The 20,657-nt window shown below is 39.2% G+C and overlaps 2 protein-coding genes across 5 annotated transcripts; both read left to right on the top strand.

Annotated features, from left to right (window-relative positions):
• The first annotated feature begins 419 nt into the window (after positions 1–419).
• Positions 420–4,741, top strand: prr13 (proline rich 13). The gene is made up of 4 exons (XM_033625750.2): positions 420–550; positions 2,288–2,346; positions 2,440–2,933; positions 3,633–4,741. Exons 2-4 carry the CDS (start codon positions 2,331–2,333, stop codon positions 3,690–3,692), a joined length of 570 nt encoding a protein of 189 aa, XP_033481641.1. The 5' UTR covers positions 420–550; positions 2,288–2,330; the 3' UTR covers positions 3,693–4,741.
• Positions 4,742–5,106: 365 nt separating this feature from the next.
• Positions 5,107–19,150, top strand: LOC117257027 (poly(rC)-binding protein 2). Of its 4 annotated transcripts, none has more exons than XM_033626848.2 (13): positions 5,107–5,275; positions 6,579–6,701; positions 7,755–7,778; positions 7,883–7,915; positions 8,051–8,167; positions 8,266–8,397; positions 8,533–8,661; positions 9,607–9,681; positions 10,626–10,667; positions 12,549–12,621; positions 13,378–13,430; positions 14,491–14,660; positions 17,840–19,150. In XM_033626848.2, exons 2-13 carry the CDS (start codon positions 6,633–6,635, stop codon positions 17,874–17,876), a joined length of 954 nt encoding a protein of 317 aa, XP_033482739.1. In that variant the 5' UTR covers positions 5,107–5,275; positions 6,579–6,632; the 3' UTR covers positions 17,877–19,150. The 4 variants fall into 4 exon arrangements, with proteins under 4 accessions (XP_033482739.1, XP_033482741.1, XP_033482737.1 ...); XM_033626846.2 differs by having other exon boundaries at positions 5,108–5,275; positions 12,522–12,621; XM_033626850.2 differs by lacking the exon at positions 10,626–10,667.
• The last annotated feature ends 1,507 nt before the right edge of the window (positions 19,151–20,657 follow it).

Genomic DNA, 20,657 nt, shown 5'->3' with positions numbered 1-20,657 from the left:
TAGAGATACAACACAGAGAAATTAGAAATTAGGACACTGAGGGCCATTCATTAAATTTACAAACATAATAAGAGATTAAAAACATCTGAGTAATGTCTTCTTTAAAATTATTAAAAGATTGTTCTGCATAGATTGGTTTAGTTATTTATTTTTGGTTAAATTACATTAATTTAAGCTGTAGAAAACTCTATGTAGCTATTTATATAACTGTTACTCCATGATAAAATGGAAATATGTGTGACACTGAAGTGAGTCAATAACTCAAAGTCAGGCCTGTGTGTGTTGCCTTTTAAATATAACAATATAACAATGGTTGGGAGTAAACATCGATTCCATTATCATTATCTTTTGTACCATAGAAACACGTAGACCAACTTTTCATCCAAAGCCTGCAGCTGGACTTTTGCCATGACGTAAATGACGTACGCACCCTTTAACAACGGGCGTGGCTTCCTGATGTGTCTGTTTTTTTCTGGTCTCAATGCGGAAGAAAAACACGAAGCTCAGAATTCCTGATAAACTTTAATCGGACCTGAGGCGAGTTTCCACGGTAAGACTTTAATGCTGACACACAGTGAGTACAAATGGCGTCTGTGGGACAAAACAACGAGAAACTACAATAATGACATGATTTAGAGTCATTGTGATTTCTGTCATATCATACCTGTAATGTGGAGCTGAATGGAGAAAGTGTTGCGAAATTACTGATACTTGTTGAGGCACGAGACTACAGTTTATGTCACGTCATTAACTGTCATAAGTGTGTTTATATAATGTGTCTGAAAATGGCTAAATTATGTTAGCAAGAGGTATAGTTTTTATTCAAGTATTTTGTTAGTAGTTGTAATAAAGTTTTGCTTTATTACAATACTGTTGTATGACAGTGTTGGGGAGTAGTGAAGTACATGTAATTAAACTAGTAGTTTAACCATATTTTGCCATAGTTTGCTGGTAGTCAAGTTATATTTATATTTGCATAGGGATTCAAATAGCTGATAACTTTTTTTGCCTTTTTAAAATATAGTTAACTACAGAAACTACAAACAATTTGGGACTCCCTTCACCTGTATTAATCATAAATTTTGATTACTGCTAGTTAATAAATGTTCAGAGAAGGTGTTGCATGCTATTTTAGAAGTTACCTGACTAACTGATTCACCGTGCTTGGTGCATTTACTACACCTGGTTTCTGAAGACAGGTGTCTGACTGATGGACACTGTGTACAAAACCCAAGCTGGCATTCCTGCACTGTGTGTGTGACCTGTAAACAAGTGGACACTCTGCAGTAAACTCAATTAAGTGGCATTTATGTTGGCATCAGTGGCATGTGACCTTTTTTGTGGAATATTTTGTTATAATTTTGTATATTAGGTAGGCTACATGTCAATTTGATGAGGATTATATTTATTTATTTTTAAATAGGAGGCTTTAGTTAACAAACTATCTATGTCAAGGTTATCTTTGCTGTAGTTCAACGCCTTCCAGTGTAAAGTAATCATTAGCTTGCGAAGCTGTGCTTTCAAAGTAGCTTCCCCAACACAGGTTGTGACACCATGTACCCTTTTGTAAAATTTATGTTGATATATATAGTATGGTGGTCGCCACATTTTCTATACACAAGTGCTGAAACAATTATTCCATCAATGAATCATCAACAGTTTTGAACATTTAGAAATAATTTAAGGTCCTAAAATGTGAACATTTGCTACTTCTCTAAATGTTGTGTATTGTAAATCTTGTTGGACAAAACAATTATTAATTAAAACATATGATTAAATAAGACAAAAGACAAAAAGAATACTGTGACATAAAAAATGTACAGGTGGGATGGAAAAAAAAACACCCAGAAAGACAGCTATATATGCTCACCACCAAGTTACAATGAGACACAAATACTTACAAATATTTAAAAAGTAATACTAGAGATTTTTGCTCTTCTGATACTGTATGATAAATTACAGAGTACAGCCCCCTGGCAAAATGTATTGTAATATTGGGACCTGTAAAACTGATTTAAATTTTCTGAGTTTTGGTCAAACACTTTTTACATGGCACACTTATAGCAGATATAACATGTATAACAACCAAATGTGGAGACAGATACAGAGGATATCCTCTCAGAAACTACAGAACTACATTGTTTGGAAAAAAAAATTGAATCTACACCTACATATTAAGTTATATAATACGTTACAGTGTAGTAACACTTCTAATAATGGTTGCTTTTAACATGAGATGTATTTATACTTAACATTAAGTGCATTTTCTTTCTTATTGTTCCCTCAGAGACCTGAAGTATTTGACCTGTCAGGTCAAAAAACATAACACCATGTGGCCAAATCAAGGTGAGAATCATACTTAATAAGCATACAGTTATTTTGTCTTATGCCTGGTGTTGTAAAGAAGAAAGTGTGTATGTGTGCTTTTATGTATACCAGGTCCTCCTCCTCCAGTGGGTCCACCAAACCCTGTCTTCCCACCTGGCTACAACCCTGCATATCCTACTGCACCCCCATCAGGTGCCTTCCCCCAAGCTCCACATCCAGCGTACCCGGCTGGGCCATACCCAGCTGGTCAATACCCGGCTGGCATGCACCCAGCCATGGTACCAAATGCACCTGGAGCGATGCCTTATCGACCTCCAGGGGTTTATCCTGCAGCTCCAGGTGGATATCCAGTAGTCCCTCCGGCAGGTGTTCACCCTGGTCCGTATCCACACTCCCCAAAAGGCCATAAAGCCCACAAAGGCCACAAGGATAAACACAAGGATAAACACAAAGGTCATTATCCTGGAGGGTTAAATCCCATGGCTGGAGCATGCGCCGGAGGATTGGCTGGAATGGGCATGGGTTTGGTCGGACATAAAGCCCACAAAAAAATGAAGAAGATGAAGAAGATGAAGAAAGGACCCAAGGGCTTCAAACACGGCAAGGTGAGCTTTAGCTGTAAGGCAGGCCACATTAGAATTGTTTGAAACGGCTCCTCCTGTAGGTGAAGTATTAACGCCAGTGCCAGATAAAAAGATGAAACTTGAACCTGCCTACGCCCCTCAGCCTCAGGGCCTCTAACTTCACGTCAGTCAGTGCTGCGAACACACACCATCACCAAACAATGCCAATTCAGTCGTGACTCAATGTGTGCAAAGCACAGCACAGCTGAAGAGTCACAGCACCGTCAGGGATCAACATGGTTTAGGTTTTACTTGAAGAGATAGTAATTATTATCACTGAGATTAATGATATCATCACGGCACATCAAAACAAACAATAACACGTTAGTAGATTGTATTATGAAACATGATGATGCCTTATGAGCACAGACAAAACACTTGATGTAAATAGTACTAATGGAAAGTCATTTGTTTTCTACACCATTTGAGGTAATTAGTGATTCAACTGCAGATTATTTTTTATTGTTGATTAATGTGCAGAAGAAATGTTAGAACACAGTAAAAAAAATGCCTGTCACAGGTTCCCAGAGCCCCAAAGTTCCATCTTAAAAATGCTTAATTAATTTTGTGTTTAATAAAAAGCATCTCGTATTAAAGTAAACCCTTGCTGTTTGTGTTTAAAACTGTCATTTAAGCTGTATTAATATGAATTCATATAAATCTTTCTGTGTCTCTCCACAGTCCTCCTCCAGCAGCAGCAGCAGCAGCAGCAGTAGCAGCAGCAGCAGTGACGAAGAGTGATGTGACCAGTTCAAGACAAGGCTCTCACGGAAATGTCACTTTACAAAAGGGCAACCTGACTATTAAAAATAAACACACTAAAGTCATATTAAACACTTATAACAGGTTGTAAAAATGAAAATGCAGAGATGTATTATATCTTAAATGGGCTATTTATACTAGAAATGCATGCATATACTGTTGCTGTGAGCATTTGGCAGCGTTTGCATTTTTGTTTCCTTTTTATTTTGTGGTGTTTATGTCAGATATTTCACTGTTACGGTTTCTGTACAACAGTGTAAATATGCAACAAATACACGTGTACAAACATATTGAAATCATTTGAAGAGGGAGTGCCATAATGTTTTTAAAAGAAAATCTAACACTGTGATTTAGTAAAAAAGCATATGTATATTAAGTTTTTTCATTTTTCATTAAGATTAACCTACTGTAGAGTAGGGCTGCAATGATTATTTGACTAATCAATGACTAATCATCTATTAAAATAATCGGTGACTATTTTAGTAGTCGACTAATCGGTTTGAGTCATTTTTCATAGAAAAGTACTATAAAAGTACCCCAAAATACTCTTATTGCAGCTTCTTACGTTCAGATACTGGCAGCTTTATACACTCTCCCGTGACAGTGAACTAAAACCCTTTGGCGTGAGTATGAAACAAGACATTAGATGACATAATTTTGGGGTTTGGGAGAGACAGACCGACATTTTTCAACATTTTAACACATTTTTTGAGAAAATGATTAGTCGACTAATCGAAGAAATAATCGACAGATTAGTCGACAATGAAAATAATCTTTACTTGCAGCCCTACTATAGAGGTGGAGAACGATATTAAATGTATTCATTTAAGCCTGTTGATTTTTTCCTTTAATGTTGACCACTACATGACTGCAGAAAATAGTTATTCTGTATTGCTTTGTATCTGCACTAATCATAATTACATGTAATGGATCTTCAATTAATCCGGCTCCATAAATAGATCTATGTAAAAACTCAAAGATGTGTCGTCACTATGATGTTAAATAAATAAAAGCTGAGTTGCAGTACACTTTACGCCCACTAGTGTCCCTATAAACAAGTATTTTATTAAAGTTTGTAAATATGAACATATTAGAGACATTTGTAAAGCATACGTCAGTTTTATAATATATGTTTGACTACATATAAAACACGTGGGCCATCAGTAAATTTCAACAACAGTCGCTTCCTGTTGTGACGTTTTAAACCAATTCAACAATGTTTTTATTGTGCGCAATAACTTATTTTTTAATGATATCCTTTCATTCCCATGTGATATTGTGTCCTACAAATGTGCTATAACATGTTTATTTCGTGGATGTGATTTCGGGGCAGCCTCTGGTCAAAGTGAGGTTGGGGGTTTGGGTTGGGTGAAAGGGGAAAGTTCAGAGGTTATAATTTTGTTGTCTTTGTGTAAAGGAGTGGAGCTCGATCTCACATCACTCTTCCCTCTTCCCCGAGTCCTTTCTAAACTCTCCCCCGGGTTTCTACCCTCCCGAACCTCTCCCCTTCTACCCTTACAACCCCAACCCTCCCCCCGGTCACGTATCAGCACACGACTCAGGTGAGTTTTACTCTGATGTTTGGTGTTTTTATGTTTTTCTGTTGTGATCAGAAGTATAGCGGAAAGAAATCGCGCCCAGCAGCTAGCTCGCCGCTTGTCCAGCATGCTAACAGGCCGCACCGTGATAAGCACGCACAGTCTGCGTACGGAGCTAGCTTAGCTAGCCACCGAGAAGTTTGATTTTAAATGTTGCTTTTAAAAACGCCGTCTCCTCTTTAGCGCTTGTACTTCATCAAAGAGGACCTAACTACAATGCCACGAATGCTTCTGATATTTGGTCAGCTGTTACTAACGTTGACTAATTACGCTAACTAGCTAGCTTTGCTAAGTAGCGCACGCATGCTCCATTCATTTCCCCAGCACGGTGAGCAACCAACATGCTAAACGGCTAACAGACTTACAAGAAGCGTTAATAGTTAATGGACTTACTTTAAACTAAGCAACACACGCGAAGTAAGCATTTACATATCAGCTTTTCACACCAAACATACTTGTGAATGTACTTTACGAGATTTAGGTCTAACTGTAGCAACGGGGGAGTAATTGCACGCACATTTGTTGTTAAACTTGATTCAACGCTAATGATGAAGACGTCGTTAGCATACAAGCCATATGTTTTTTTTTAGTTAGCATGTAGGTGAATTCAGTGGCAGTTAGCTTGTTTGGAGTCAGGTAACTTGTGTCGGAGCAGCATTGAGATGTTTGAAAATTAATGCACCCAACCAGCAGCGTGTAGTTGGCACAGTCACAGTGAGTCCTTAGCTATTTTTTTTATGATTCATCGTAGTACGCACCAGTTTTCCGTTAGCATGAGCTGTGACACAGATTTATCATCTCCTGTTTGAATAGGTTCATTGAGAAGAAATGTGTGTAATGGAAGTATACACATCATACATTTGCACATTTTAAGCGTTGGACATTGAGCCAAAGTATGTTACATGATCTGGTTTGATTTAACTTGATGTTTTATTTTAACACAGCCTATTAAGATAATTAGTTTGCGAACTAGGTAAATGGACCTCTGTATAGTTGCCAACACTAGGATATAAATGAAGGTTACTATTAATCTCTGTGGTTGGGAATGTTCCTGTAACTCAATGCTGAGGAGACATATTTAGTGTTTACCACCTTGTTAACCATGTGGAAGTCAGTGTTATCAGGCCACTTCAGTTTTAGAGGTATACCTTTTGTTATCCCTAATGTGCACCAATGTTAAGTATCAGTTTTCTTTACTGAGCTGCAAGTCAGTCTTCACACATGATCATCCTCTGTATGTAATTTCTTGTCTGCTATGTGCCTTTAGATCCATCTCGGTGACCAAAGACCCCAGTTCTGTACGGACACCAAGGTTGCAGTTATGGACTCCGGTGTGATTGAAGGAGGCCTCAATGTCACCCTTACCATCAGGCTGCTCATGCATGGCAAGGTGAGATCACCCATCAGCTGCTTGTGTCGGCAATCTAATAGTCTATGACATTATGTTTATGGAAATGAAGCTCCCCGGGGATGTTTAAAGGGCAGGGACTATGTGATGACTAAGGGTATTGACTGGGTGATGGGATCCTGTGTCACAAAGACAAGTGGAGTGGTGTTTTGGCATGTTACTCTGTTTGAGCTTTTGTATCGGAGACTACATTTGCCTCATGTCTAATTGTGTTATCTCCCAAGTTGAACATATTTTGCTAAAACATGACTATGTTTCTCTTGGCTGCTCTTTAGTTTTTTCCAGAAATAAACAGGGCTGATTTACTGAGAGTTAAACCCTCACATGCCTCTCTGAATAATCACAGAGCAGCTTGAAAGATCAAGTTATATCACAAGCTGCCATTTCTGCATTGGACACTAGGTAGAAATTTGCAACCAGGAGGCATGACACTGCATTTGCCATCATCACCAAACCATCCGGCTTTCATGACGGCAGCACAGCCACACACTTGTTGCATCTTTCAGTCCCACTGTGGCCTGTTGTTGTTGTTGTTGTTGTGGCTTCAAATACTGAGATGCCACGTGGCAAGAAGTGCCGGCTCAAAATCCAACTCTGACATGTCATCTTTTACCACAGGCATACCAAACTGTGATATATCCAAAAAATTATCCCCCAAAAGCTCTGTTAGCGCATAGCATCCCAAAAGAGGCCCCAGCACTAGCTAGGCATCAGCAGCCTACAGATACTGTGTGCTTGACTGCATCCTGGATCTCTCTGTGGTCAACAGCACCATCTTGAGTCTGTGTGGGATGAGACAGAAATAAAAACTGTTGGGGAGTTCTTGATGGATCAGGCTGTTTGAGTGTTTACACTGCTTACAGTGACAACTGTTCTTCTTGTCCAAGTGTTAGGAAACCATATAGCTTCACTTATTGAAGGGTTTTCATTGCCTGGTAAACAAGGCTTGCTGTAGCCAGAGTGTTAGGAAACAATGACAGGTGTAAAAAGATGATTAATCAACCCAATAAATCGTTACCTCTTTTTCTATTTTAGGAAGTCGGAAGTATTATTGGAAAGGTAAGCTGCTGTTTAATAATACTGATATTTGATTGTCATGATTTGAAGGTCTGTGTGTTAAGGTCATAATGAGTCTGACTGTGATTTGATTCTCTTGCTTATAGAAAGGTGAATCTGTGAAGAAGATGAGAGAAGAGGTGAGGTCTTCTTTCTTTACTCAGTGTAAATGAATACTAAGAAGCCACAGTTAGCAGATTGGCACAGTTTGTCTTTACTATAGGAAGCCTTCCAAATTGCTTCTTATAATTTCTTGCTTTTCTCTTTGTCCGTAGAGCGGGGCTCGCATCAACATCTCTGAGGGCAATTGTCCTGAGAGGATCATTACTTTGGCAGGTCCAACCACCGCCATCTTTAAAGCATTCTCCATGATCATTGAAAAGCTGGAAGAGGTAGGTCACAATATATGCTGACTAATGGATTCCCAGGCTGGCAGCAACCATCCCAAACGCAAACTAGATTAACCTTTGCCTCTGTATCTTTTTTCCAGGACATAAGCAGCTCAATGACAAACAGCACAGCTACCAGCAAGCCCCCAGTGACCCTACGCATTGTGGTCCCTGCCAGCCAGTGTGGCTCTCTCATTGGGAAAGGTGGCTGCAAGATCAAGGAAATTCGAGAGGTATGCGAAGAAAAGAGAGTGTAATACAAAACCATGCAAGCCCCATTCCCTCCAGCATTAGCTTTCTACCTGTGGAATTCAGCACATCAAAAACGGATACACTGAAGGTCATTTCACTCCTGTTTTGTGTTCCAGTCAACTGGTGCTCAGGTACAAGTGGCAGGAGACATGCTCCCCAACTCCACAGAGAGAGCCATCACCATCGCTGGTACTCCCCAGTCGATAATTGAGTGTGTGAAGCAGATCTGTGTGGTCATGCTTGAGGTAAGTGGACTCATAAAAGCCGTGGAGCAAATGAAGTGGCAGCTGTTGACCCGTAAATGAATGATGTGGAATAGTGTGATCTTTTGGTTTTTGGCTGCTGTGTGTTGGGTTTTGGACCAGGGATGTTTGGAGCCAGTCCACAGGATTGCAGCTGTAATATTTTACAGTAATTGTAAAATCATGATAGGGCAGTGAACAGAATATTATGGAGGACTTTAATATTGCCCATACATTCATAATCCGACATGTTGGAGCTGTTTAATATATTTAAAAGTTTGTTTCATTTGAAGTTAATTTTTTGTCTGTCTTTTTTTTTTGGGGGGGGGGGGGGGGGCTACTATCCAAAATGCTGCTCCTACAGCAAAATATAAACATCAGATTGAGACTCCATACTGGACAATACTCACAGTATTGTGGTTGGGATTGGGGCGGGGGGAAAAAACCTAAACAAAAACTCAATTGAGAGATCCCCTGTATAATGCTTGGGCTTTTTTACAGGTTCTCTAGGTAATACTCAGCATTGATATAGCAGCAAACCAGTTTATGCTATGTAAATATATAGTGCAGTAATGGTGTTTTGAGCAGAGAATGAAATCACACTTCATCTGTGTGTGTTGTAATTCGAGCTTCTCTGTGGTTTGTTGTGGTAAGCCGGCCTTGGTGCATGTGTGTCTTCCACTGGCTAATTTTAATGCAAGCCTATTTCTGTGTGTGTACATTGAAAGCACAAAAAATGGAGTCAAATTCCATGTGTGTGTACTCACCAACTTGGCCGTTAAATCTGATGCTGTTTCCGAAGCACAGTTATTGCTAGTACAAGCAGTGATGCACTACATGTGTAATATAAAAAATGAATTCGAACACTATTTTCAGATTTTGCAACAATTGTATGATGACATGGGTGGTAATTTAACTACACATCCACCCTCTTTATCCTCTCTACAGTCTCCCCCTAAGGGGGTCACTATCCCCTACCGACCCAAGCCTTCAGGATCCCCCGTTATCTTTGCAGGCGGACAGGTATGTACGACACGGGATGCTACCTTTTTTATTCATAATGTTTTGGGGAGGATGCTCTGAGAGCATTTAAATTCCCTCTGGTAAGCAGTGATGCAGTGTATATGTCTATGGCTTTTTTTGTGAAAGGTAAGAACAGAAGGATTGAAGCTGTAGCAAATATAATTGACATGAATTGGTAGTCGGTAGGTGGTACCAGCATAACTCTGTCTGTACCCTTGGAAGTGCTGAGTTCGGTTTCCAGCCCTAGTATTGATTGTCCCAATTGTCTGAGTGTAATGTGTATCCCTGCAGAATATTATATTCTTGGAAATGTGTACTCAAAGGCTCTGAAAATGATGCATGTATATGATTGAGCAAGGCCATAATAGTTCAGAGTAGCTGTGGAGGTTATTTAAGTTTAGAAAATGGCTGCAACCAGAGTTGATTTTGCAAACTGTTTCAATAGAGTATCAACAGCTACAGTACTCCAGTGACCAAAAGCGTTTTCCCAAGAGGCAGTTTGTCCCAGGGCCTTCTCTTTGTGCATTTCCCCAGAATTTGTTTTCTTGTTTTGAGCATTCTTTTTTCAGAAGTGTGCTGGCCTGTTTCCTGCTATTGTTGGTCTGAACCACAATGCTTTCTGGTGCTTGTTGGCTTAACATTGCAAGATCTTTGATCTTTCTAAATACCTTTTTTTTTTAAATTTCTTTGTAAAAGTAAATCTCTCCTTTCGATTTTCCCTAATTCCACTATGTCTCTGAAGACTTCTTTTTCCCCCAGAAATGTGGAGACTTTGGACAAGACATATGTGTTGATGCTCTTAAATGATGCTAGTTCAGGCTTTGATGTGTTGAGAGTCTTCAAGAGGTATTTATATATTAGGAGAGACGTAGCTGGTGAGGTAACCTGACCAAAATCTAAATCAGATGTGAGGCCTATGAAAGCTTTGTTTTCATTTGTTTCAGGCATATGCCGTACAAGGACAGCACGCGATTCCACAGCCAGATGTAAGTGCAGTAGACATTTTTACATGACCCCCCACCCCTACCACACCCACCCATAATTACAACTGTCCTCTTCCAAAATGTGCATACCTCCCGCCCTCCCACGCCTCATTTTACAGCCTATAACTGTAGCTAAACTTGCCCTTAATTTTAGTGTTGATCTACTATTATCAGACTTTGTAACCACTTAGAGAGCAGCAGTCTTAGTACTTCATATTTGTGTAATTTCTCAGTCGACTGGCAGTCAGTTCTTAATTAGACTGACATTTGTTGTTTGTGTTTGTCCAGACTCTCCACTGTTCCATGAATAATTATCTGTTCCTGCTGCTCACTCCTTTCTGTTTTTTCCCTTTTTGTTCTGTCTTGTTGTACATGCCTCATTCATTAGTCTGTCCCAGATAAATATGTTGGGCTCTTCTCCCCCCCTCTTCATTAACCCTTCATTTATTACTTTGTGCTCTGCTCACTAAATTAATCTTTCTCTCTCTTTTTAATGAGCTTTAGATGTTCCATCAGGAGCATTGGATGTGATAGAGTGTGTATTATTAGTCTCATTTGCCACTGAGTATTGGCAACAGAGCAAAGCAGTGTCAGTCAGATATGGTCTAAAACTTGGTCATTATTTATATACTTCAGTGTGATTATGTTAGTGTAATTAGTTTGTCACTGTTAGGACAGTTTATTAAGACAAGAATATGTTCATAGAGTGACACAAAAACCTGTCATCTTTCTTAAAGGGAGAGTTCAACTCAAATCAAAACACTTTGATTTTTCCCTTAGCCCGTAGTGCTGTTTATCTGTCTACGTTGTGTTGGTGTGAGCTGTTGAATGTTGGAGATATCGGCCGAAGAGATGTCTGCCTTCTCTTTAATGTAATGGAACTAGATGGCACTCAGCTTGTGGTGCTCAAAGAGACTTAAAATACATTTTAAAAACTCACCAACAATGTCTCTTTCCAGAAATCATGACCCAGTTACTCAAGATAATCCACAGGCCTTGTTGTGAGCAGTTTCATGTAGGAGCTCTTTTCTTTCTATTGATTTACACCTGCCAACTGTATCGATGTATAGAGGGAACCCTCTGCTCATGGACGAGAGGCTCTTACTCGACAGCATGAGTTACAAACATTAATGTCATCCTCCTCAGCTGAGCTGTAACATAAACTTGCTCTGTGGTGCAAGGTGAACTAAAAGTAGATGCACACTTCTTTCTGTGCGGTGATACAGGTGTAGTTCTGTAGACAGAAAATAGTTCCTACATGAAACTACTCACATCAAGGTCTGTGGATTATCTTGAGTATCAGGGTAACAAGCTGAGTGCCATTTAGTTCCATTATATTGGAGAGAAGGCAGACATCTCTATGGACAATATCTCCAACACTTGGCAACTCACACCAAAACAATCTAGACTGATAAATAGCCCTGCTGTCCCTTTAAATCTTCCCTTACAGCTGTAGTGGTGATAACTAGCAAAGTGTGATGTTAAGTTGAGATAGTCATGTTTGGGTTTTGTATTGGTGATTAGAAGATCACCTGCATATCAGGAGCTCCCTTTCTTATGTATTATGACTCTGCCCTGACCTTGAAGACCGCGAGAAATCATTACCAAGAGATGCAGCCTGCACTTTGGAGGAATACCTATGGGGTACCCCGCATAGACCAGCCATAAAACACACGGATTATCATCTGAGTAGAGCTTTGTGAAAGGATAAGAGATCTGCACGCGGTAGTGTTTCTGTGTGGAGGCTCTTTGTGTAGCTGTCTGTACTGACTGTGATTTGTTTTGTTCTGTTCTTCCCTCTTCCTGTGTTTTCCATTTCCTCCATTTCTCTCCCTGCCTTCTCTCTCACTCTCACAGTCTTCCTCTGCTGCTATCTCTCCACAGCTCACCAAGCTTCACCAGCTGGCTATGCAGCAGAGCCCCTTCCCCATCGCACCAAGCAACCAGGGATTCACTGGTATGCAGCACAGCAATGCACATCAGCTTTCAATGCAAGATGTCGTTTGCCGCAAATGACAGAATTTGTTGAACATGAGCACAAAATCTTACAGGTTGTTTTGATGCCTCAGGTACACTGTTTGACCAGAAATGTCGCAACCCATGATACACTGGAAAGCAATCCTATGCAAAAACGAGCAATTGTAGTTTTTTGATGTAATCCCAGCAGCATTCAGCTGTTTATTTTTTCAATCTGTACATTGTAGTGTTGTATCTGACTGCATTAAATTAAAAGGTGCTCTTAATATTTTGTCCATCTCACTGGCATGTAACACATTATAATGTAATCCAGCGCAAAAACTCAGACCTCACACCAGAATTTAGGGAAAGGGGGTAAATCCTAATCTTAAGGTTTCAGTGAAGATAGGATGGATAAATATGGAATGAGAACAATATGAGTGCTCTATCACAAATATCACATCCTTTCCTTTCTATAATTAGTGTAGTTTAACATCTCTGAGTGTTGTGTTCACTGTCTGTGATAGTGATATCACTGTACGTGTACGGCTAATCTATATCGCTTCAGAACTGCCCTGTCAGAATTTGGGGCTTTTAACCTCAATAACTTCTGAATATTGATAAAAACATTTGATGTTCTGTCATCAAAGTTCTACACACTTCATGGTGCATTCTGATTGATTTGCACATTTGAACTTACAGTCTTGGTTATTTAATAATATTTGGTCATCATTTCTCTTGTTTATTTGTTTTTCAGGGATGGATGCTTCTGCTCAAACCAGTTCCCATGAGATGACCATTCCAAATGATGTAAGTGCTTCAATAATTTAATTTCTGTCTCCAATAGAGGTAAAGGTATTAAAGGTATACGGCCACCTTTTGTGTAGAAAAAGCTTTATTCAAGCTAAGGATGCACTGATTTACTGGCTGAACATCGACATCGGCCGATATTCGCCTTGTTGTCTGCCATTGGCCTGTCAGCAAATAAGATGACATTCACAGATGGCCGTGGCCAATGTTTTTCTGTTGTGTTACATCAATTTTTCACAGGCTAAAAAGCAAGGCTTGACACTGATGGTGTCTCAGAGACAATAGAAAATGTCTTCGGGATGAACAGAGATCTTCCCTGGAATGCTATCACTGCCGCAGTATACTCACTATTGTTGCGTCAGAGAACGCACCCAGTTGTTTTCCAAATAATGCTACAGTGTGAACAACAAATTTGTGTTGACATCAGCAAGAGGAGAGCTAGTAAATGTTAGCTGTTAGCAGCTGGTGGCAGAAACTAATGGCTGAAGGAGGTTGCATTAAGTTACATTACAATGCGTTTGAGCTCTGTTTAGTAAAAATCAGTAGAAGGTGAATTACAATGCTAACATAATGTGTTCAAATGTTATCTTGTAAAATGTAGTTTTTGGCCTGAAACCTGGATAAATACAGTTGTTTGAAGGAGAGATTTGTTGATGTTTTTACAGTAATATAAAATAGATATTAGAGAATTTTGTTATCTTTATAAATAGTAAAAAGGCTAAGCGTTTTTTTTTTTTTAAAGATCTTTTCATGTGAAAGGTTATATTAAAGGTAATGCTCAGTCAAAAAAGTGTAGTAAATGGCTTAATGACTTTAAAACAGCTTGGTTATTTTTTCATGATGAAGATTTCTCCCTTTCCCTGGGACAAAAGGCGAGTAAATAACAACAAAAACAAAATAAATAACAGCAGAAAAGGCCCAGAATTTCACAATCAGTGCGATCTTAATTCAAGCCTGTCAAATCCAAGGATCTACCTTTACCAGAGACACATATTCATTGCATCCTTCAGAGTCTATTAAGTATTCCTACCGCTCAACCTCCTGCTCTTCTCCACTGCAGCTTATTGGGTGCATCATTGGCCGCCAGGGAGCTAAGATCAACGAGATCAGGCAAATGTCGGGCGCCCAGATCAAGATTGCAAATCCAGTGGATGGATCGACTGACCGCCAGGTCACCATCACAGGCTCACCTGCCAGCATCAGTCTGGCGGAGTACCTCATCAACGCCAGGTGAGATAACCAGTTAAATACTACGTTAGTTCCCAACAGGTGATTGATGCAGTCACAGGCTTTAAAAAAAGTCCAAACGTTGAATGTGTTGTGCAGTTACAGTTTGTTTGAATTGGTAGTTTATAAATGTTAATGAAAAACTCCACTGACTTTGGCCTAACTAATCAGATTCTTCCTAATGTCACAGTCCTGCAGTAATCCACAAAAGAATAAAATATTTAATGAAGCTAATATCATGCAGATACATGACAGGCCTACCTGCTGCTCTTTTTCTAGTTTGGATTTGTGTTCAAATTCAAATGATTTGGTTAATGGTATTTTTGGCTACTGCTAATCATCACTGGTGTTGCTAGCTCTCTGTCAGTCTGCACTTGTGCTTTTTCCCTTATTCTCCCCTTCTCTTGGCTCCACATCAATCCATCACCAGAGATGTGATTCTTTTTTTTTAATCCTCTTTTTACCTTTTGGGTTGACACATTCATTTCTGATGAAGCTTGTTGTCTTGTGAGTGATTTCCCCCCTCACACCTCCCTCACCCCCCCTCCTACCTCCTAACCCCCCCGCCACCCTCACCCACTGCTCACCAGCCTGCCCTGTGACCCATCCCGACTGTGTTGTCCCTCTCTCCTTGTCTCTCTTTCTACAGTGTAGAGTCCTCTAAACCTCCTCCCTCCTCCTCCTCCTTGAACCCTGAACAGACCAGCCTGTGCCCTCCCTCCACCTCTACTACTACTACTACCACTACTACTACTACTACCACCACCTCCTCTGCTGCTATCTCTTCCTCCTCCTCCTCTTCCTCCTGTGTGGTGCCCCCCTCAGCCTCCATCCCTCTGTCCTTGTTGGCTCCAGGGCCGCCTCCTCCCTCCTCTTCCTCCTCCTCTTCCTCCTCCACTGACTCCCTGCTCCCCAGCTCTCCTGCCTGTGTGTCAAGTCTCCTCAGTCTCAAGCCCCTCCCTCTCCTGGCCCTCCATGTTGTCAGCGGGGCCAGTAACCCCGCTCACCCAATACCCGCTGAGCCCAAAATCGCCCCAGAGCTGAGCTCCAAGTCTAAAAGGCGAAGGCTCTCCCCTTACTAACGAAGGAAACATAAGTCATCTACTACTAAAGTACTGACAAAGCTCTTTGTTGTCTGTACCTGCACTCGCTTTTGTATCTGGCTGTGCCATGCCACGCTTACTACACAAAACAAATGCACACAAACAAGTGTTAAACAGCCAGACAGGTGGTTGCTGCCATATTTATAAAATAGATATCTGTAGCTTGATTTGGCCTGTCTCTCAAAGAAATGACATGTTGAGTGCATTATATTTTTAAATGACTTTGAACTTTGCATGGACGGTGAATCACTTTGCTGATTTACTGAAGCATTTCTCTCTTTGTGTAAGCTCTGCTCAGGTAGCGGCTCTCTTTAAGATGTCACATCGTATTTATGGGAATAGTTTTATTGTAGTGAATTTTAAGTGACTATTGTTGGCTGTTATGATGAAGAGTATATGTATCATGATGATTTTATTTTAGCTTGTATAAGAAGCAATTGTAATTTCAGTTCCAAGTAAATCTGCCCTCAGGTATCAACGGCACCCAACCACCCTTTATTTAGGTCATTTTGTTGATGTAAACAACACAAAAACATCCAACCACTTTAGCTTAATTTTAAAGGACAGTTAAACACTCTGCTTTCTGGTCAAGAGTTAGATGAGAAGATGAATCTGCTCTCATGTCTGCACATTGAATATGTAGCAAGAGCCAGCAGCTTGTTAGCTTAGTTAAGCACAACGGCAGGAAAACAGCGGCCCTGGCTCTGTCCAAAGGTAATAAAATCAGACTACCAGCACCTCTAAAGATTAGTAATCAACAGGTTTTATCTTGTTTGTGTAATCTGTATAAAGTCGTGTAAAAACAACACAGTGCTGGCCAGGAGCAGTGACTTCCTGGGCCCAGTTTTTAAGAAGTTACCTGATCGGATTTCGGCTATTGGCTAGGATCAGATCATGAAAACGTGTTGATCAAAAGGAGAAAAAAACAATTCAGAAATCGTGTTAGATCATGTAATCAAGTTTGTGTTTCAGTCTGGTTCAAACCCTCAGTTTATGCTAAAAGTTTTTAGTAGGATTGCGATACCTGTGATCCAAATCAAAATTGGGATTATCCTGATTACAGCAGAAGGGTGGATTCAGGCTGGATTTCAGGAACAAAATGCAATACAACTGTTAAATAAGTCAAATATACATGCATTTATTTAGATTGTACACCTGATTAATTAACCATGCCTGTGATCAAATACACCTAAGGCTAAATATGAAGTCTCTCAGTACAGTAAAGTTTAAAAAAAACATTTTAAAATAATCCCCCAAATAGCTGTCAGTATCAAAGGAAAATTACTTAATTTTAACTTCAATTTATTACTTCATATTAATAACAAAGACACAGTCAAAATTACTTTATATAATTGCATCCCCCATTCTGTTTACTGTCTCATAAAATAAAAACACTAAGTAAACTCATGCACACAAGTAAGATGAATTAGCTGATTTTTTTTTTTTTTTTTTTAAATAAATATTTGATTTATTTATTTATTTATTTATTTATTTATTTATTTATTTATTTATTTATTTATTTTTTGAACAGCTGGGCCCTGGAGTAACTTTTTAAAAATTTTGTTTTATTTTTATTTTATTTATTTATTTATTTATTTATAATTTTCCATGGATTAAACAAATCAGATGAGCCTTAAAGGTGCCGAGTCAGATTTTGCCATCTTTGTAGAGAGCCAGTCTAGCTGTTTTGACCCGTTTCCACTGCTTCATGCTAAGCTAAGCTAACTGGCTGCTATCAAACTTCTCTACTCTACAAGAAAGCAAATAAGAGTTATGATATCAAAATTTAAAACAGCTCCATTAATCCACAGGCCATTAAGTATGAGTTTGAGATCTGACTCTGAACAGCTGTTGGTTGAGAAATTATTGACGAGAGGAGCAGCCGAACAGAACTAATGATCTTTTAATTTATGTCAGAGCATACATTTCCTCGAATAAATTTAATAATATATCTCCTTATCTAGCATTTTATTCTACTAATGTAATGTACAGTAAATGACATTTATCCTGTCTGTCTGATTGCATGCCTTATTCTCTCTCCCCTCCCTGGCCTCCGGGTGTCTCTCTCTGTCTCTCCAGGCTTTCCTCTGAGGCCACAGGACTGGCAGCCAACTGATAAGACACTGCATCTGCACTAAATCTCACTTTTATATCATCGGCCACCATAAAGCAGTCAATGCAACTATCCAACTTAAGAGTTTATATATTATTGCTGCCTCTTCCTCATTTTGAAAATCATGTCAACCGCCACTGATTTGATCCGCTGAGTTCATTATTTATTTCATTTGTTTTTTGGTTTTAGTCGAAAGAAGCAAACAATTAGGTTTTTAATTCCCCCTTTTGAGTCGAGTTGGAGGTTTTAATGATTTGTTATTAGACTTTTTTTTATTATTATTATTATTATTATTATGGATCCCTTGCTCTTTTCCCCTTCTTTCTTTGCCACCACAGATGAGTAGAGTTGGAAAACTCTGAATAGGCATATAGATTTAGTTCTGTACAGTCAGTTTTTTTCTTTAAAAAGAAAAAGACAAAAAAGGAAAAATTAAAAAAAAGTATCAAAAATAAGAATAGAGTGACTGTTTTATTCTGTTTATATATACACGCCCTACCCCTCCTCTTTTCCTCACCCAGTTCCACAAAGTCGGTCTGTCCATTTTATGTCCATACTCACTTGCTTTAAATATACACAGCATTCTCCCCCTTTGTCACCTTTTCAATTTGAAGTGCTTGTAACATGGATTACACTCGTGTCACTGAGGAGAATACGTAGCTGTACAACGCACTGTCACCGATTTATATTTGGTTATGACGACAAATGTTCTAATGCTCACGATTGAATTTATCCAGATAATTTAAGATGTGTATGACTACGCATGTCACTTTTCCCCTCCTCTACATGTCATTCCTGTTTTTCCCCTCTCCTAGTCCTGAGATCATGTGTTGATATTTTGCTGGGATGGGAGGTTTTTGGGGGATCGGGGCTTGGCTCTAGGGATCGGAAGCAGAGGGTTCTCCTCGCTTTTTTTGTAAAGACTGATATATACTAAAAAAAAATAAAAAAAATGTTGGAATATTTGTTTTAAACGGAGGAAATATTTTTTTTTAAACTACCAAAGGGGGATTAACTCCTGGACACTGACTGATCTGTCTATTAAATGTGATGAGGCTGAGACCTGAAATCATTGAAGCTCTGGAACTAGACAAAGAAAAGGGTTGTGAGTTTAACACTAGTTTCCTGCTCTTTGCTTTGCTCAAGTCAAGAAAATTATTTTATTTTTTATTTGCAGGAAAGAAAAAAAAACTTTTGTGCACGTTTTTTGAGACTGTAGACCTGGGTGCCACAACATTGTTTAAAAAATACAGAAATAAAGATGTGAAATGCTCAAACCACAACTTGTCTTGAGCGGTTTGTCACCATACAAAGCACACTGAGCACACAAGTTAAGGATTTTCATGTTTGATTTTATTTTAAATTGTTTCTTAAATATATTTATTGTACAGGTACAGTGATATAAAAAGCAAACGTTTCAGTTTATACAGGGTTGTTGCAATCAGCATCATTGGGGGAACACAAGTACCTCCACATTTGAGACACTAGAGGGCAGTAGTCTTGCTTTTTGGCAACATTTTTTCCTGCAGGAGGATCTCTAGCTTCAAATCTTGGGGGCACAATCAGTTTAAAATGCTTTAAAAATTGAAAGTTTAACACCAGATAAATAAGAAACAGAAGCTGCCATTTGTAGCTTATTGAGTGGGACCTGATTAGTCTTAAATTAATGGAACAGGATGCAATGTGCTGTTGTACAGTCAAATTGAACCACGTGTGTATAAGAAAGCACGTCAAGGGACATTAAGTACATCAAAACCAGAGTTGTATGTCTGTTATGAGAGAGAGCCCTTACACATTAATGTAAGATGAACATCTGGTGGCCAAAATTTTAGCTGCTGAAAATGTCAGTGAGCTGTCTGGAAACGGAGGAACCACATTATGGGCTTGTAAAGCTTCACTATCTGGATTAATCTGCTGTTTTGAGGGAAAACAGTCATGACATCACAGCCCTCATTTTTAGGTGGAAATTGATTTTACGAGTGGAAAGGGGGAATAAAAGTTCCCTTTTTTTCCAGCATTATTGACTAAGCTAAATCAGTGCTTCAGTCAAGACCATCTAAACTGAGACCAAGTCATGACCAGGACCAGAGTGTATCGAGACAGACGAGACCAAAAACAGACCAGAGTTCTGCATTGCATTACACACGTAGAGAGTGGAACATGCAAACCCATAGGCACTCCTCAAATTGATCTCCAAAATGGATTTAAGCTTTATCTATCACACCATTTTTGCACAGGCAGTTGAGTGATATCCTCGCAGTTTTGGTCTCGACTGGTCTTGAAATAAAATTCCCAGTCCTCTTTGTCCAAGACTGAGTAAAAATGTGGTTGAGTCCACAATGAGAACTTCAAACAGATGAGTCACGAGTCTAACAAGAATGACTCTAGTCACAAATCTGATGACTTTAGACTAGACAAAATCAAAAAACACTTGTTACTCCACTTGAATTTAAACACCAATGATTAGTGACTTCACTTGGACTTGAGCCATGTGACTTTAAAATACTTGATACTTTGCCCAGATCCAAAGATTAAAAAGTATGTTGTGATTCCCTTCATTTTCTGAATCAATTAACTAAATGCTACTCATTCCCAGCAAGTCGACACTGAAATCCCATATCAACCTTTTCGTTTTTTTTTTTACAGCATCCAATCAAGTTGCAGGAGAGAACGTTGGAGAAGTTATGTTACTGAGCGCTAGTTAGTAAAAATAATACCAAAGATAATTCTGTTCATGTACAAAAAACTATGTGGTGGTCAATTTAAAAAAAAAATACTGCAGTA

The sequence above is a fragment of the Epinephelus lanceolatus genome, chromosome 1, assembly GCF_041903045.1.
Source record: "Epinephelus lanceolatus isolate andai-2023 chromosome 1, ASM4190304v1, whole genome shotgun sequence".
Lineage (NCBI taxonomy): Eukaryota > Metazoa > Chordata > Actinopteri > Perciformes > Serranidae > Epinephelus > Epinephelus lanceolatus.
Note: the sequence above shows the minus strand (reverse complement) of the source record. Positions and strands in the feature narration are given on the sequence as shown.

Bases quoted from the DNA above. Each gene is read 5' to 3' on its own strand.
- prr13 (XM_033625750.2), top strand. The intron at 2,934-3,632 runs GTGAGCTTTAGC...GTCTCTCCACAG, and splicing joins AGGGCTTCAAACACGGCAAG to TCCTCCTCCAGCAGCAGCAG.
- LOC117257027 (XM_033626846.2), top strand. From the start codon at position 6,633: ATGGACTCCGGTGTGATTGAAGGAGGCCTCAATGTCACCCTTACCATC. The intron at 7,916-8,050 runs GTGAGGTCTTCT...CTTTGTCCGTAG, and splicing joins TGAAGAAGATGAGAGAAGAG to AGCGGGGCTCGCATCAACAT. The intron at 9,682-10,625 runs GTATGTACGACA...CATTTGTTTCAG, and splicing joins TTATCTTTGCAGGCGGACAG to GCATATGCCGTACAAGGACA.